Raw genomic sequence first — 17,031 nt, forward strand, 5'->3', positions numbered from 1 at the left:
CAGTGGAAGCAGAGAGAAAAAGCACAGAAAGTGCCATGCGGTGCCAGGGAACCCTGCTGGGGCCGGAACAACAGGGCACTGCAGCCGCAACGGGAACGCGGCCAGGCTGGGACCGTCGGGCCCCACCAGCCACACCCCCAGAACTGGAGAAAAAGGCACAACCGGATCCTGCTCCTTAAGCACAAAGGACAGGGAGCCTCCCCGCTCCAAACACAGCTTCCCGGGAAAGCCGGGCACGCCAAGGGAAAGGGAAATGCTGAAAGACACGCCAGTAACGCCACTTTACCTGTTTGCCTTTTACGATGTGCTTGGGCACGGGCACTTTAATCTCCAGGTCACTGTAGTCTTGGGACCAGGCGTAATTCTCTCGCACAGCTCCGTTGTAGCTGTCGGGGTTTGTCTGGAACTGCTCCTGTCTCCTGGGGGGGAAGAAAGGGGCAACATGCTAAGTGTCGGGCAGATCAGAGCCTGGAGAGAGCAGGAGACCTGAGAGCAGGGTGCAAGAAGCAGCAAGGGAGGGCAGAGCCTCTGCGTGGCCATCCTGCGAGCATCCCTAGTGCTTCAAGCTGATGCCCAGTCTCTCCCTCGCTGCTGGCGCTATCTAGGAAGGGAGAAGGTTCCGGTCGGAAGCCGCAGGACGCAGAGGGACCGCAGCCACCCTGCCCGTTGCAGGAGACTCGCACACCCCTCTCCCCAGTGTGCCTCAACAGCGGTCAGGCTGCTGATGGGACAACTGGTGGCACATGGCAATGTGGCTGCCTGAAAGGTGCCGAGCTGGCCCCTGGCTGGCCCGAGGCGCCCTCCTGGCTAACTGCTCTGAGCTCCCCCTGCCCTCCCGGCTAACCCCCCCGAGCTCCCCCTGCCCTCCCGGCTAACCCCCCCGGGCTCCCCCTGCCCTCCCGGCTAACCTCCCCGGGCTCCCCCTGCCCTCCCGGCTAACCCCCCCGAGCTCCCCCTGCCCTCCCGGCTAACCCCCCCTGGCTCCCCCTGCCCTCCTGCCCAACCCCCCGAGCTCCCCCTGCCCTCCTGCCCAACCCCCCCTGGCTCCCCCTGCCCTCCTGCCCAACCCCCCCTGGCTCCCCCTGCCCTCCCGGCTAACCCCCCCGAGCTCCCCCTGCCCTCCCGGCTAACCCCCCCGAGCTCCCCCTGCCCTCCCAGCTAACCCCCCCGGGCTCCCCCTGCCCTCCTGCCCAACACCCCCGGGCTCCCCCTGCCCTCCTGCCCAACCCCCCGAGCTCCCCCTGCCCTCCCAGCTAACCCCCCCGGGCTCCCCCTGCCCTCCTGCCCAACCCCCCCGGCTCCCCCTGCCCAACCCCTGAGCCCTCGCTGAGGCGTCAAAAGGCGCAGGGCGGGAGCGGGCAGCCCCAGCCCCAGCCCCAGCCCCGCCCGGAGCGGGAAAGGGCGGGAAAGGGCGAGCTGTGACGTGGCGCAGCTCTGACGCAGCGTGGGCGGCGCCAGGAGTGACAGCGGCCAAACCTCCACCAATAAAAGCAGCCCCAGGGAGCGCGAGCGACCGGGAGTGACGGCGAACAGGGCGTGGCGTGGCGCGTCACGAGGAGGGCGTGGCGCGTCACGAGGAGGGCGTGGCGCGTCACGAGGAGGGCGTGGCGCGGCGGTTGGCGCGGGGAGGGCCGAGTGCCCCCGCTCCCAGCTCCGAAGGGGCGCCCGGCAGCGCTCACCCCTCGCCCGGCAGCCGCGGGCACCCCTCGCCCAGCAGCGCTCACCCCTCGCCCGGCAGCGCTCACCGCCCGGCAGCCGCGGGCACCCCTCGCCCGGCAGCCGCGGGCACCCCTCGCCCAGCAGCGCTCACCCCTCGCCCGGCAGCGCTCACCCCTCGCCCGGCAGCCGCGGGCACCCCTCGCCCGGCAGCGCTCACCCCTCGCCCGGCAGCGCTCACCCCTCGCCCAGCAGCGCTCACCCCTCGCCCGGCAGCGCTCACCGCCCGGCAGCCGCGGGCACCCCTCGCCCGGCAGCCGCGGGCACCCCTCGCCCGGCAGCGCTCACCCCTCGCCCGGCAGCGCTCACCCCTCGCCCGGCAGCGCTCACCCCTTGCCCGGCAGTGCTCACCCCTCGCCCGGCAGCGCTCACCCCTCGCCCGGCAGCCGCCGCCAGGAGCGCGGGGACCCAGCCGCAGCTCCCGCACCAACACGCAGCCGTCCGGGTCCGGCTGCGGGCAGTGCCTGAGCCTGTGCTCGCACCGCAGGGCAGCGGAGACGGCAAATGGCTTGGCTGTGGCCAGGGAGAGGATCTGCTCGGCCTGGGGCAGAGCTGAAGGAGGAGGTGGGAAGGCTGAGGAGGATCAGAGTGTGAGAGGGAGATGGACTGGTGTGGCCGCACCCGACCGTCCCTGGGGCCAGGGCAGCAGGCGGAGGGCCCACAAGGAGCGCAGGATCCCCTGCCCGCTTGCCGGCAAGCAGAAGGAGGGGATCCAAGAGACGGGGGGAATGGAAACAGGTCCCTGCCCGGGGAGGCAGGCGAATCCCCTCCCGGCCTCCCTCACCCCCCCAGCTGCCCCTACACAACAGATACGGGGCCCTGGGAGTTGAGGGCCAGGCAAGCGGGGAGGGAGGTGAAGGCGAAGGTCCAGCCAGGGGGCTGCTGAGGGCCAGTCAGGCAACCCCACGGATTACGACTGGCCCTGTTAAGACAAAAAGGAGGGTAATTGTGGTGGGGGATTCCCTCCTGCGGGGAACTGAGGGCCCAGTCTGCCGCCCAGAGCCATCCCGCAGGAAATTCTGCTGCCTCCCTGGGGCCCGGGTTAGGGATGTTACCAGGAAACTCCCTGACCTCGTGAGCCCCTCCCATTATTGCCCGCTGCTGGTTGTACAGGTGGGCAGTGGTGAGATTACAGAGAGAAGTCCTAAGGCAATGAAGAGGGACTTCAGGGCACTGGGGCGATTGGTCGCAGGGTCGGGAGCGCAGGCAGTGTTTTCCTCAATCCCGTCAGTGGCAGCAAGGAATGCTGAAAGGAATGGGAAAACTCACCTGATGAACAGGTGGCTCAGAGGCTGGTGCCGTCGGGGGAATTTGGGGTTTCTCAATCATGGGGAGGTTTACACGGCACCGGGCCTGCTGGCGACTGATGGAGATCGGCTGTCTCCAAAGGGGAAAAGGATCCTCGCCCATGAGTTGGCGGGACTCACTGAGAAGGCTTTGAACTAGGTTTGAAGGGGGAAGGGGATATAAACGGGCCCGCTAGTGAGGAGCCCAGGGGCGGCATGGCAACACTGGGGGCAAAATCGATAGCCCGGCTCAAGTGCATCTACACCAATGCATGCAGCATGGGCAACAAACAGGAGGAGCTGGAAGCCCTTGTGCAGCAGGATGGCTATGAGCTAGTCGCCATCACAGAAACGTGGTGGGACGACTCTCATGACTGGAGTGCTGCACTGGAGGGCTATCAGTTCTCCAGAAGGGATAGGCAGGGCAGGAGAGGCGGTGGGGTGGCTCTGTATGGTAGGGAGTGTTTTGACTGCATAGAGCTCGACAGTGGTGATGACAAGGTCGAGTGCTTATGGGTAAGGACGACGGGGAAGGCCAGCAAGGTGGATGTCCTGTTGGGAGTCTGCTATAGACCACTGTCCTGGTTTCGGCTGGGATAGAGTTAATTTTCTTCCTAGTAGCAGGCATAGTGCTGTGTTTTGGATTTAGTAGAAGAATGTTGATAACATGCTGATGGTTTTAGTTGTTGCTAAGTACTGCTTATGCCAGTCAAGGACTTTTCAGCTTCCCATGCTCTGCCAGGGGCACAAGAAACTGGGAGGGGGCACAGCCAGAATAGTTGATCCAAACTGACCAAGGGCTATTCCATACCATACGGCATCATGGACAGTATAGAAACTGGGGGGGTTGGCCGGGGAGCGGCGATCGCCTCGGGAGCTGTCTGGGTATCGGTCGGCGGGTGGTGAGCAATTGCATTGTGCATCACTTGCTTTGTATATTATTATTGTTATTATAATTATTATATTGTTACTATTATCATTACTATTTTACTTTATTTCAATTATTAAACTGTTCTTATCTTACCCCAGGAGTGTTTCTCACTCTTACTCCTCCAATTCTCTCCCCCATCCCTTCGGGGCAGGGGCAGTGAGTGAGCGACTGCGTGGGGCTGAGCTGCTGGCTGGGGCTGAACCCCGACACCTGGTTAACAGGGGAGGTCCCTGATGACTGGAGGGGACGACTGGAGGGATGACTGGAGTCACACTGCCAATGTGACGCCCATCTACAAGAAGGGCCAGAAGGAGGACCCGGGGAACTACAGGCCTGTCAGCCTGACCTCGGTGCCGGGAAAGATTATGGAGAGGTTCATATTGAGTGAACTCAACAGGCAAGTGCAGGTCAACCAGGGGATCAGGCCCAGCCAGCATGGGTTCATGAAAGGCAGGTCCTGCTTGACCACCCTGATCTCCTTTTATGACCTGGTGACGTGCCTGGTAGATGATGGAAAGGCTGTGGATGTCATCTACCTGGACTTTAGCAAAGCTTTTGACACAGTCTCCCATAATATTCTCCTTGGGAAGCTGGCAGCTCATGGCTTGGATGGGCGTAGTCTTTGCTGGGTAAAAAACTGGTTGGGTGGCCGAGCCCAGAGAGTAGTGGTGAATGGAGTTAAGTCCAGTTGGCAGCCAGTCACGAGCGGTGTTCCCCAGGGCTCTGTTTTGGGGCCAGCCTTGTTTAATATCTTTATCAATGATCTGGGTGAGGGGATTGAGTGCACCCTCAGTAAGTTTGCAGATGACACCAAACTGGGTGGGAGTGTCGATCTGCTGGAGGGTGGGCTGGCCCTGCAGAGGGACCTGGACAGGCTGGACCGATGGGCTGAGGCCAACTGTGTGAGGTTTAACAAGGCCAAGTGCCGGGTCCTGCACTTCAGGCACAACAACCCCACGCAACGCTACAGGCTTGGGGAAGAGTGGCTGGAAAGCTGCCTGGCCAAAAAGGAGCTGGGGGTGTTGGTCGAGAGCCAGCTGAACATGAGCCAGCTGTGTGCCCAGGTGGCCAAGAAGGCCAACAGCATCCTGGCTTGTATCAGGAATGGTGTGGCCAGCAGGAGCAGGGAGGTGATTGTTCCCCTGTACTCCACACTGGTGAGGCCGCACCTGGAATGCTGTGTCCAGTTTTGGGCCTCTCGGCACAAGGAGGACATTGGGGTGCTGGAGCGTGTCCAGAGAAGGGCAGCGGAGCTGGGGCAGGGTCTGGAGCACAGGGCTGGTGGGGAGCGGCTGAGGGAGCTGGGGGTGTTCAGCCTGGAGAAGAGGAGGCTGAGGGGAGACCTCATCGCTCTGCAGCTCCTGGCAGGAGGGGGCAGGGAGGGGGGTGTTGGTCTCTTCTCCCATGTAGTTAGCGATAGGAGGAGAGGAAATGGGCTCAAGCTGCGCCATGGGAGGTTTAGGTTGGAAATTAGGAAAAATTTCTTCATAGAAAGGGTAGTCAAGCATTGGAACAGGGTGCCCAGAGAGGTGGTGGAGTCCCCATCCCTGGAAGTGTTCAAAAAACGGGCAGAGGTGGCACTTCGGGACATGGTTTAGTCTAGTCTACCCTTGATTGGTTTAGTGTGGACTTGGCAGTGTAGGTTAATGGTTGGACTGGATGATCTTAAAGGGCTTTTCCAACCTAAACGATTCTATGATTGTATGAAAGGGTGTGCGTTGTCTCCCGAGCCACTGCCATGGCTGCAGAGATGGAGGCCCATCGCTGCGACCTGGGTTCACTGTGAAAAAAGAGCTGCTTGTCCTCCTCCCAGTTTTAGTGTGTTTGGGAAAACCATCAGCTGTTGTGACCCAGGCAGTTGTCACCACACAGAGTGACAGAGCGGTGGAGCTGAACAGCTGAAGAGCCAGCGCGGCGCAGCAGTGGAAGGGGGCAACCGGACAAGTGGATCACGAGCAATGCTTTGAGCAAAACACAGCCACTTCCAGCTGCAGAAATCTCAGAAGGATGAGGAGGTGGTTGTGAGGGCAGGATGGGAGTTATCAGATCGATAACCAATAATCAGTACAGTGTTTCCAGCCAAGAAAGATCTCCATCACACCCATGTACCTTTAAACTGCTGGCAGGCTGAGGATCTATTCCATCGAAACCTCCTGGAGAGGGCTTTCAAATAAAATAAAATCTTTTCTAAAGATAGCTGCGGTACTAACAAAAGGCAGAGTTATTTTAAAATGTTTTGATACGCACCTAGTCCTCAATCTGGAGCTGTATAAACACGGGGCTGCAGCGAGTTACGTAAAGGGGGGCGGCCCGGGGGTGACGAGTGGTCCCGGGGGGCGGCCGGCCCCGGGGCCCGCGGCTCCCTGCGCCCCGCTGTCTTCCCAACACCCCCACACCGAGGGGCCCTCGCCAGCACCGGGCGGGGGTGGCTTCCAGAAGCGCGGCGCCCTGAGGATTATGTAAGATCCATCGATTTTAATTAAATTAGGCTCTAAGACTGTTGGAGGGTGTTGTCGAAGGGGCTGTGTGTACAGACACACACCCTTTTTTTCTTTTCTTGATGGTTTCACGGGGTTTTACCTGCCCTGTTACAACCACCCACGCCCCGGGGTGGTTTTGATCCAGTCCTCCAGGCAGCGCAGGCAGCACCGGGGACCGGCAGCAGCCGCAGACTCCTAGCCGCAGGCCGGTGATTTCAGGGGGCACCGCATCACTTCTTTTGGGCATCTTGGCCTTGCCTGGCGGTCACCCATTGGGTGCCCATTGCCATGGAAACGGGGTTGGCATGGCAGCGCCGAACCGGCGCTGGCGCGGGTTGGCTCCAGCTGTCGGTTTCCCAGCCGCCCCCGGATTGTAGGAGTCAAACAGGCTGGAGGGCGAGAGGGGGAACGGTGCAGGCGATCGGGGTCTGCGGAGGCCCGCTCTCACCCTGCGGGATGGAAAGGAGTAAAAACGAGGCGGCGCGTCCCCGAGCATCGTCTCGTGTGTCCCCAGGTCCTCACCTAGAGCCAGCCCAGCGGTGGCACCTTGTCCTGCTCTCAGCATCTCAGAGACCATCCTGCACGAGCCCCAGGCAGAGAGGAGGGATGTTTCTCTCCCGGGTGAGGATCCCGTGCTGCCCGGGGCAGTTTGGCTGGTTAAGTGCCCTCGCAGGACGTGTCCCTGCGTGGCAGGGGCTGTCCAGGCACGGCGCAGGTCTGCAAGGCTCCTGCCCTCCGCCCCGACTCCCTGGGGCTGGAGCAAGCACGTACACGGCTGCGCAGCGAACCAGAGGACAAACCTGCCTGGGGTTTAAAACCAGCTGGGTTTTTTCATCCAAAGAGAGTGTGTCCTCCTAATCAGCGTGAACCTGAGCTGCGAGGCAGAGCTCACCATGCTCCTTCCAAACCTGCTAGCGAGACACCAGAGGGAAGGCAAGTCACCATCCCAAGCGTCATCAGCTCCCTGAGAGGGAGCAAAGAACCAGACAAGAACCAGCAAATGGCTATTTACTTCCAGGCTGTCCCCACCCCAGCCTTCCCCAGGAAAAGCTCGAAGGCTGAAGGGGGAGGCAGCGAGCCTGTGCCCAGGCCAAGGCTTGTCAGAGCAGATGCAGAGCATCAAAGATGGGAGAAAACCCATCGGCACAAAGGCAAACGTGGGTAAGACGCCAGCTGCAAATGCCTCATGGCCACAGCACGGATAAATACAATCCCGGGGCAGCCGCTCGCTGCCACAAAGCCACCGGCTCTGTCCTTGTTGTGTCTCTTCCTCAGGAGGAAAGTGCTGGGGCTGAGCAGACCCTGGCCAGGCGTATCCTGGACGTTTTAGCCCTCCCAAGAGCTCACCGGGCATGATTTCATTCTCCCGTGAGAGCACAGGTGGCCCCAGGAGACATCAGTGTTAACTGGGTTACTTCCATGGGGAAACTGAGGCAGGACTTGTTCTGCAATGACTCTGTCAAACTTCTCTTTGCATGGCATCACTAGTGAACGAGTGAAAGCAGTCTTCCTCCCAGCCCTGACCGTCCCCCATGGGATGGCTCTGTCCTCGCTCCCTCCACGCTGTAACTAGAGCAGCAGGCTGGGTGATGGAGCGTCGTTTCACAGCCATCTCTGCCTCCACGTGCAGCGTGCTGGGACGAGCTCTGCCGCTGCTGCCTCATCCTCACAGCCCTCCTGGGCTGGCCAGGCGACACATGCCCCGCCAAACCATCCCCGTGCTCAGCCGGCTTCAGCGGGGAGAAGTTTCCCCTCGTGCTTAAACCTCCCTCCAGCCGTGCCTGCTCGTCCTGGGGGCACCAGAACTGCTGCCGTCGCTCCTCCATTCCTCCCTGACAGCCAGCCCAAACCCCTCCAGCCCTTCCCCACAAGTCACCACCGCCAATCTCTGCTCCAGCTCTGCTCCCGATGTTCAAAATCCTCAGATGTGAAACTAACGGGGTGTCTTTTTCCCCCAAAACTGGATCGCAGGGGGAACTCACGAAGGCCTCAGTAAATTCCTCTGCAAGTTTAACTGCCTGCTCTTGAGCAAATGAGGATTCAGGGTGACGAAGGCAGGCCTCAGCCTCGTTAGGCACCTCTGACAAACGGCTGACAGCTCTACCACCTCCTGGAGCAACTCTTCCTTTCCTGGAGGTTTTCCAGCCAGATCCTTGCCTGGTCCAACTGTGCTTAGCACATGCCACCCTTCACGCCAGCGGCACTCAAGAAATTGGACCCAGCTCCCTGGTTGGGAGGCAGCTTCCCTCGCCGTCCACAGGAGATGGCCCCAGCTCGCAGTGAGCTGGCCCGAGCCGTGCCGCCACGCCGGAGGTGGCTCTCCCGGACAAACCTGTCCCTCGCGTCGCTTCAACAGCACCACCGTGCAGCGGGCACGAGAACTTCCCCCATGAATGCCGTCGCCAGGAGACATCCCCATCCCCAGACCCACCAGGCGAAGACTGAGGCCGGATCCAGAGCATGGTGTGGGTCGGACGGTGATCCTCCCGGCAGCCTGGCGATAGCATAGCAGCTCCTGGTGCAATGGTCAGCTCGCCGGGATGCCGAACCGCCCGCCAGGCCAGGACAGCTGGTGGCAGGGCTGAGGAGAGGGAGGGTGAAAAAGCATCAGCTTTTAAAACCAAGGGTTTGGCACCGCGTGCACTTGGCTGCCGGGTGGTGGGGATGGTGTGGGTGGGTCTGTGTGTTCTGTCTTGTTCTATTTTTGCTCGCAATGTGTCATTTTGGGGGAGGTGAAACCTTTAACAATGCACCGTTGAGAAGCTGCCGATCTGTTTTCCAGTCCTAGGAGCCGCACCACACGGCTGCGCCGTCACCGGTACCAGAGCCGCTCCCCTCATGCAGGGTCAGGCCCCCGGCAGCAATGGGGGTCAGGACCCGAGCAGAGGTGGTGGTGTCACCAGGAGGCTGGTCGAGGCAGAGCTGGCCTCAGCATGCAGGCTGGATGCCCAAGGGTCAAGCTGCACGTCGGGTCCCACATACAGATTTCTGGGCATTTCTTATTCCGGGATTTCCAGCTCTGTGTGTTGGTGATGCACGATGAGCCAGGCGATGCGGAAACGGCGACAGAACAATCCTCTCCTCTGCGGACACTCGGCTGAATGCGTTTCCATCCTCAGAGCGCAACAGCTCCAGCACCAGCTCTGTAAAAGCAGCGCCGGACACAAACCAAGAGCAGGAACCAAATGCTGAAGGATTTGGTTTAATGTTTTATATGAGAAGAAGTAGGGCGGCTCACCGAGTTCCTCTTCACCAAGGATTTTTGGTGCAAGAACGCAAAAGTTGAGGAATAGATACAGCAGCACGTGAGCAGCTGTCCACCAGCCCAATGCTGCAGGCTGAGGGGGTGCAGGGACAGGGGCAAGCGTCATGGGAAGGAATTAATATTGGCATAATCCCAATGGGCCTATTTTTCTCCATAAAAAGAAGAAAAGAAAAAAATCCCAAGGATTTTCAGAACTACTTAAGGAAACCGATCCTCTCAGCCCAGAGCATCTCAGCTTTCCGACGCGGGATCCCTGCCCTCTCGGGAAGCAGGCCGATGGAAGTCCGGGATACCTGGGTTTTGCAGAGTCAGGAATGCCGACGGCTCAGCATCCGCCACTGGGACCTGCCTCAGCCAGCACTGGTTCGTTGGCCACACAGGCCGCTGAGCTCCGGGTGAGGGTCTGCACCTTGCCGGCACTGCTGCCACTGAGGGCCGGTACAGCAGGTACCCCGCAGTCACTTGGCATTCACAGAAAGCTTCCTCTGCGGCCAGCACTGCTCTTAGTCTAGGTAAATTATTTAGGCAGCTTTAAGGAAAACGTGTCAAGCCAGTTAAGCGATGCAGATGTGGAGCTGGGTGGAGAAGAAAAACAACTTCAACAGCTGAAGCTGGGCAAGCGGGACTGGCCGAGGCCGAAGAGGAGGATGTGGGGAGAAAGCTTGGCTGGTGCTGTGAGACGACCAACCCGGTGTACACAGAAATGGAGACCTAGAGCCGCTCCCTTCTGCAAAGCTGCTCCTGAAGGAGGTATGTATCACAGTCCTACCCCACCTGCGCTCTGCCACGAACAACACATCCCATCAGGTCCCATGAGCACATCCCAACTGCAAAAGCAAGCCTCTCCCCTCCGCGAGACCTTCTTCTGTTTAGAGCGGGGAAAAGAGAGGGGAATGATGTTGTACGGAGTCACCCTGCCAGCAAACAGCAGACAAAAACCACCCCAGCTCTGTATTTTAACCACTGTCAGAGGCCCCGTGTGATGCATGAAACCTTCTTCAAGCTCGAGAGGTTGCCAAGAATGGAAAGATCTCATTAAGTAATAATGAAGTTCTGAGCAAGTAGGAAAAGAAAAAATCAGGCACAACGTGTCCGTGTGCCTAACCCAAATAAGTATGCAGCGAGCGGGGCCTTCCAGGGAGATGCACTGCACGCCGTCAATCCAGCCAGCATTTATTGCAATGATCAGACGTTTGGATCAAGGCTGTTGCTCCATGACAGCAGCCTAGAGCAAGTGGCGTCCATCAGCGTAATTAATCCCACGTCCCCAGCACTGTGATGACTCAAGGAGGCACCGGCAAGTTCAGGAAGAGAAGCTGCTGCTGACACACAAGTGCCTCGGGCAGGCTGCCGTGCTGCAAGACACCCAGCACCGCAGCGGGGCTGCAGCCAAGGGCTTTGCCCCCCTGACTCGGTTGGAAATGCCTGCCCTGGGGTGGGTTTCTCCAAGCCAGACGCCTCCGCCGTAGCTCCTAGTGCCAGCGCTGGCAGGACCCAAGGTGAGATGGAAGAAGGGCCCTACCTCCCGCACGGTGCGACCCCGCCGTCTCCGCCTCGCCCGAGGTGGCTGCGTTCAGATCTTCCTGCAGCTCACAGTCGTCATTGCTCGGCTCAGAGCACCTTGCTGGGCTTCCCAGCAAGCAGGGAGGATGACGTAGAGGAGGATGAGAGGAGCGTTCGCAGTCTGTCCCCCCGAAACCACTGCAACATGCAGGCAGCACAGGGCTGCTGGGAACCAGCGCCGTGTCAGCAGCCACCATCCTCCTGCGCTGGCCACGGTCGGGTCACCCACCCAGGCACCTGCTTCCATCAGACCCCTGGCAGCCTCCAGGCCTTCACACGATCATAAATCCCCTCTCCCTCCTGGGAAGCACCCTGAACCACACCTGCATCCAGCCTTCCCAGCACTAACAGGGCTGCACGCAGCCCACCAGGGTGGAAATAATTGTGGGAGAAGCGGGGCGAGGGCCGGCTGCACTGGGCAGGCAGCAGGCGGATGGCAGGGCCCTCTCCGCATTGCTACGTAAAGGCCACATTCGCCCGATGGCACCGACACGCACACCAGAATACAGATTTCCAGATCTCCTGGCTTCCAGTCCCCTGCTTGTCAGCATGACCAGATGAAAACTCAAAGCCACCTCGAGCCATGGGAAGGTCTGTGCACCCTGTACAGCTTCCGTCAAGCCCCAGCTCGAGCTGGACTACAGCTAGAGGGAAAAAGCCACAGCTTTTAAGATGAATTTGAAGAGGGTCAAACGTGCCCTCTACTCCTCAGGCTCTCAACATGGGTGCTGGAGCAGCCGAGCAACAGGTAGAGGAACCAGAAGTTTAACCTCTTCGGAAAGCTGCATTTCCAAAGCTGCAGGGACTGCCTGCGTGGAAAATACCAGGTTTGTGCTCCTCCTGCAAGCAAGCCGTGAAGCAGCCTCCCCCCCACCTCCAGATTTAACATCTTTTGGCATCAAAACATCAGGACCGTTGCATTTCGTTTCTCTTGGTTTTGCCCGAGAAGCGCCGAGGCAGGAGGGACGTTTACTGCGGGCTCTCAGCACCTTCGCTGAGGTCCTAGAGGCACCCAGTGTTTCATAAAGGCTCCCTTTGTACAGAACACTTCAGTTAATTAGGTCTCCGGCAAAGCGTTAAGCAAGCTGAATACCAAACCCTTCCCTCTTACGGCTCAATTCACACCCGCAGTCAACAAGCCTGGGGATCCACTCCGATCCACTCCGCCGCTCTCCGGCTGTCAGCAAGCTCCAGCCCCAAGTGCAGCGGTGCCCTGGGGCGGGGGCCAGGGCCCGCCAGACCTTCAGGGTTTCTTCCAGCCCAGGTGTTTGGGTTGCTGGGGGAGAACACTCCAATTCCAGTTTTGGAAGGTCTCCTTCACCCATGAGGTGGACACAAGTTCATCGGTGGCTCCCCAATTGCCTGCTACCCTGGCCCCGGGGCTCCTGAGCACACACCTCCAAGGCTGCCACGTGCAGCCTTGGTTGGTCCCACTCTCAAAAAAAGACTGAAAAATGGAAGGCAATGCCTTCCCCCTCACCCCCAAGACTCAGGCACACCCCAGCCAGGCCGTGCAGCCTGGGCTCAGCCTGTGGTGCCACCGTCAGCTCTACAGGAAGGTCTCCTCGCCTTCAGAAAGCCTCAGAGCTTTGACACATCAGGATGAGACCAACGACCAAAAATAGAGCACATCAAGACATTTTTCCCTGTATCACACAGTGTCATCGAGCCCGGACGATGCTGTGGGGAGAGGGGGCCAGGCTCCCCCGTACGAGGTGCCCAGCGTACCACCCACGAGACGATCCTTTAACCGCCTGACCCAGCAGCCAAACAGCGAACCCCCCCAAGCCGCAGCAGCTGGAGTCCCACCAGTCCCACCATACAGGACCAAGACGCTCTGCTCCTCTCCCTGCCAGGTGAAAGGCTTGCTCTTTTCCAAGCTCGCACTCTTCAGGGGAGCTTTTAGCCTTCCTTTTTAGTTTCAGAGTTATTTATGGAGCCATTCGATAGAGCCAACTTACTGACATTAGGCGAGTTTAAATGCCACCGCCAGCTCGCAGGAGAGCTTCGGAGCGTCGTCACCAGAGGGCTAGATTTCACTACTGCTGGGATATTTAGGTCAAGGACAGCAGGACACGCTACTGTTCAGAAAAGTCCCCTGGGATCTTTATTGTTTGCACAGAGCTTATACAACCTTGGGTTGCAGAGGTCTCCTCAGAGAGACCTATGTGCAGTGAAACCGGGCTGGATTCAATTACAGCTCCCCTGGAATAAGGGGATAAGGCCAAAGAAATCCAATGGGATTGAATGGTGGGAGCACAGGACAAGGTGGCCTCTCAGACCCCCATACCGCTGACATGACCCAGCCCAATCTCTCCTGACACCCGACGGCACAACAGGACCGTGCCAGACCCGCGCGCTCGTGGTAGTTTTCCACATTACGCCACTTCCTTTGGTGAACAAGGCAATATTAAAACAAGCAAACAGATATTGCTTTTTTAAATAAGAATCAGGCACATGCTGTCCCTCAGCCTCCAGCCCTGGGATTTTCTGCTTGTTAAGAGAAAAATTTATAGGTTTTAATTTAGTTATTTTTGGTCCTGGGACCTAATTTTGGAGCTCAGTACCTTGGTAGGGCAACCAAAGCCCTAAGCGATTCAGTGCATGACAGGGGAGCTGGCACTCCACTGCTGATCTCAGCAACCTAACCGGAGGAGTCCGACTCCCCGTGAAAGCGCTGGAAATTGGGCCCCGACTGATTCCTCATCAGCTGCAAAAGGCTCGTTACAGTCTAGGGCTGCACCAGACAGAGGGCTGGGGGGGATCTCATCCTTGGCTCAAGCGTTTCAGCCCTTTGAAAAGATGCTTCCCAAGCAGCTGAGTTTCCACCACTATGGGAAAAGGCTTATGTATTGAAATAATTCTCCCAGCAGGAAGCCACAGCCTCTCTCCGTTGCAAGAAGAAAGACCCCGCTTGGAAGGAAGGACTTAACTTAAAGAGAAGTTTCCCTGCTTCCCCCAGTAAAACCTGGACACATCCCTCCTAGAAACGAAACACGACAGCACCACAAGTCCAGCACTGCAGCTCCCGAGAGCGAAACAGCCTTTGTGTTACATGACAAGCCAAGGACATGCTGCCTGTCCTCTCCTGGGCAGGTTGGAGGAGGGAGATCTGGCCAACACAGGGCTTTTGAGCAGTGAGGCCTGAACGAAGTTCATGTTCCCAGCCAGCATGGGCTGCAGCTCCCACCTGGAAAGCTGGTTGTCAGCGTTGGGGAATGCTGGGAGGAGAGGAAAAGGGTTTGAGTGATGCCAGTTGACTGGGGGCGGGGGGGATGTGGCTGGAAGAGGGTTTCCTGGCCCCACCAGGACAGCAGGACAGCTCAGGAGCAAAGAAACAGCGTAGGAAGTGGAGAACCCTGATGGGTTCACACACACGCAGAGCACGGGAATGGCCCTCGCCACCACAGCATCGGCAAGGAAGAACGGAGGATCGTGCAGGACCAGGAGGAGCATGAGGATGCTTAAGTGAGAAACAACCAAGCAAATGGGGACTCCTCAGTGTAAAAAACAGGCTGAAAGGGGGAAACGGACATGATAGGGAAACCCCACACAGGGGGGAAAAGGGAAACGGGAAACCGCTCGCTGCCTCTCCACCTGCGCAGAGACAAAAGAGTGGTCAAGCATTGGAACAGGCTGCCCAGAGAGGTGGGGCAGTCCCCATCCCTGCAGGGGTTCAAAAAATGGGCAGAGGTGGCACTTGGGGACATGGTTTAGTGGGCATGGTGGGGTTGGGCTGACGGTTGGGCTGATGATCTTAGAGATCCTTTCCAACCTCAGTGATTCCTAGTTTTCCTTTCATTAAAAAATAATCCAGCCACCAAGCCAGGAAGCATGAAATTAATTATTACTCTGCCCTTAATTGGTTTAGTGGTGGACTCGGTAGTGTTAGGTTAATGGTTGGGCTTGATGATCTTAAAGGTCTTTTCCAACCTAAACAATTCTATGATTCTATAAAAGCTGCACACGGCACTGCTGCGCAGTGGTGGACCTGCTACAGGACGCTGCCGTGGAGACCCCAGGCACGCGAGCGGCTGAAATTCAGAGACAAAAGGAAAAAAAAAAAAAATCCACCGAGAGACAGGAAAGACCAAGCGCTCGCTCTGGCTCAGAAAGCTGCTGAGCCGCAATTTGACGGTGGCAGGGGGAAAACACGAAGGAAGTATCACCGCACGCTCGTTCTGTTCTTCTCCTCGTCCCCAAGCGTCTGCTGCTGATGGAGACAGGATACAGGGCCAGATGGAGCTTGGCTGTACCAGGTCAGGCCGTTCTCCGGAGGTCTGTCTGGCTCCTGCTCATGACAGGCCTCGGTCGCGCCGGGGGAATTCCCCGCACGCAGCCCTGGGTGCCTTGCGGCACCTCTGCGCAGCTCACACGCACGAAAGGAATCAGAACCAGGACAGACTCTCCCTTAAATATGGATCAGGATCAGCTCCGTCTTTCTGGGTCAGGCTGGAAGAACAGCATGGACGCTGTGCTCCTGTGGTGAGTATTTTCACCAGGAAAGCCCACAGGGACATCAGGGAAGAAAACCAGTTTAACTGGCTTCTGGTCTGGACAGGTCCCAGACAGAGCCTGCTCAACAGGAGCATCCGCGGGCTCCACTCCCTTCCCCTGCCTGTTCTCTTGGAAAAGGCCTGAGAGAAGAAAGCTTGCGATAACGCTGACTCTGAGTCAAACAAAACTGGCCTCTGAGCCAGCAGCGTGCAGCGATACCTCCTCTCCACAGCCCTGCTCCTGCACTGAGGGTGACCAGCAGTGAAATTCCCCTCCCTGGCACCCTGAGGAGAACGAAGCCACGCCAGAAAGCCCATCCTGCAAGCACCTCGCAACAAAAAAAAAATCCATCTGGGCTTCCAGCAAAGCCAAGCCGTTGCTAAGTTGAATTAGATTCACACAGGAGCTTCATGGAAATTTCCCAGAGCGCTGCTGTGGCATCTCGGGGATGCTCCCCAAAGGGTTAACCCCAGGCCGCACAGGCTCTGGGAATGGAAGTAGCTGCTCTTGGCAGAGGAGAGAGCTGGAGCATCAGAGAAGTCAGCTCACCAGATTAACACATTTCAGTTCAATTTTGCTCTGCTTCTCGCTAGGGACAGTGAGCCGGAAAGTACAAGTGATTTTTGTAGGTCAGTGCCGAGCCCTGCCACCCGCTTACGGGGACAGCAGAGCGGCGAGCGGGTGGCCGGCCCCGAGGCAGGGCTCACCTGGACAGGGTGCTCGGGGTGGCCGGGGCTCTGCGGGCCAGCGAGGGACAGGACGGGGCACAGGCAACGCTGCTGCCCGTTCATCCCCTTCCCCGGCATGACCACGCTGCGTGCACAGGGCAAGTGGAGTCTCTTCCCCAGGTCACGCACAGCAAAAGGCCGGCAGGGTCTCCTTCGAGCCCCGAGGTGGAGCCGCAAACAGCCCCCTTCTCACCACAGTCCCCTCCTACAGCCCCTTCTTCCCTCTCCATGCCGAAGGAGGTGGACAGTCAGGCCGGGCAGGCCCTAGGGGCTCGTTCTGCTCTGGCTCAGCGGCGCAAGTCACTGTGCCACGTCCTCCGGCAGCAGCCGCAAACCTTCCCCAGGGACGAGGCACCGCATGTCCTCCTTGGCCTGCTTGGCGCTCACCGGTGCTCCGTGTCCCGCTGGTCCCATTCCGAGCCCCGGCCATGCTGCGCAGCAAGGCAGCCTGACCTGGGGCGCGTGGGTGCCGCAGCTCCACGCCAGCCGGCTCCGAGCCGAGCCGTGGCCATACACAGGCAGGGGAGCGGAGGGACCAGCAACTCCCCGCTGCCTGGGGGAAGGC

General features: G+C 58.9%; 1 protein-coding gene across 1 annotated transcript in view; it reads right to left on the bottom strand.

The window, feature by feature from the left end:
* The window catches only part of NUDCD3 (NudC domain containing 3), a 37,011-nt gene that overhangs the window by 12,627 nt on the left and 7,353 nt on the right, over positions 1-17,031 (bottom strand). Inside the window, exon 3 of the mRNA XM_075724046.1 lies at positions 287-419. Within this exon, the coding sequence (XP_075580161.1) occupies positions 287-419 (133 nt within the window). The remainder of the gene's footprint in view (positions 1-286; positions 420-17,031) is intronic.

The sequence above is a fragment of the Pelecanus crispus genome, chromosome 21 (assembly GCF_030463565.1).
Source record: "Pelecanus crispus isolate bPelCri1 chromosome 21, bPelCri1.pri, whole genome shotgun sequence".
NCBI lineage: Eukaryota > Metazoa > Chordata > Aves > Pelecaniformes > Pelecanidae > Pelecanus > Pelecanus crispus.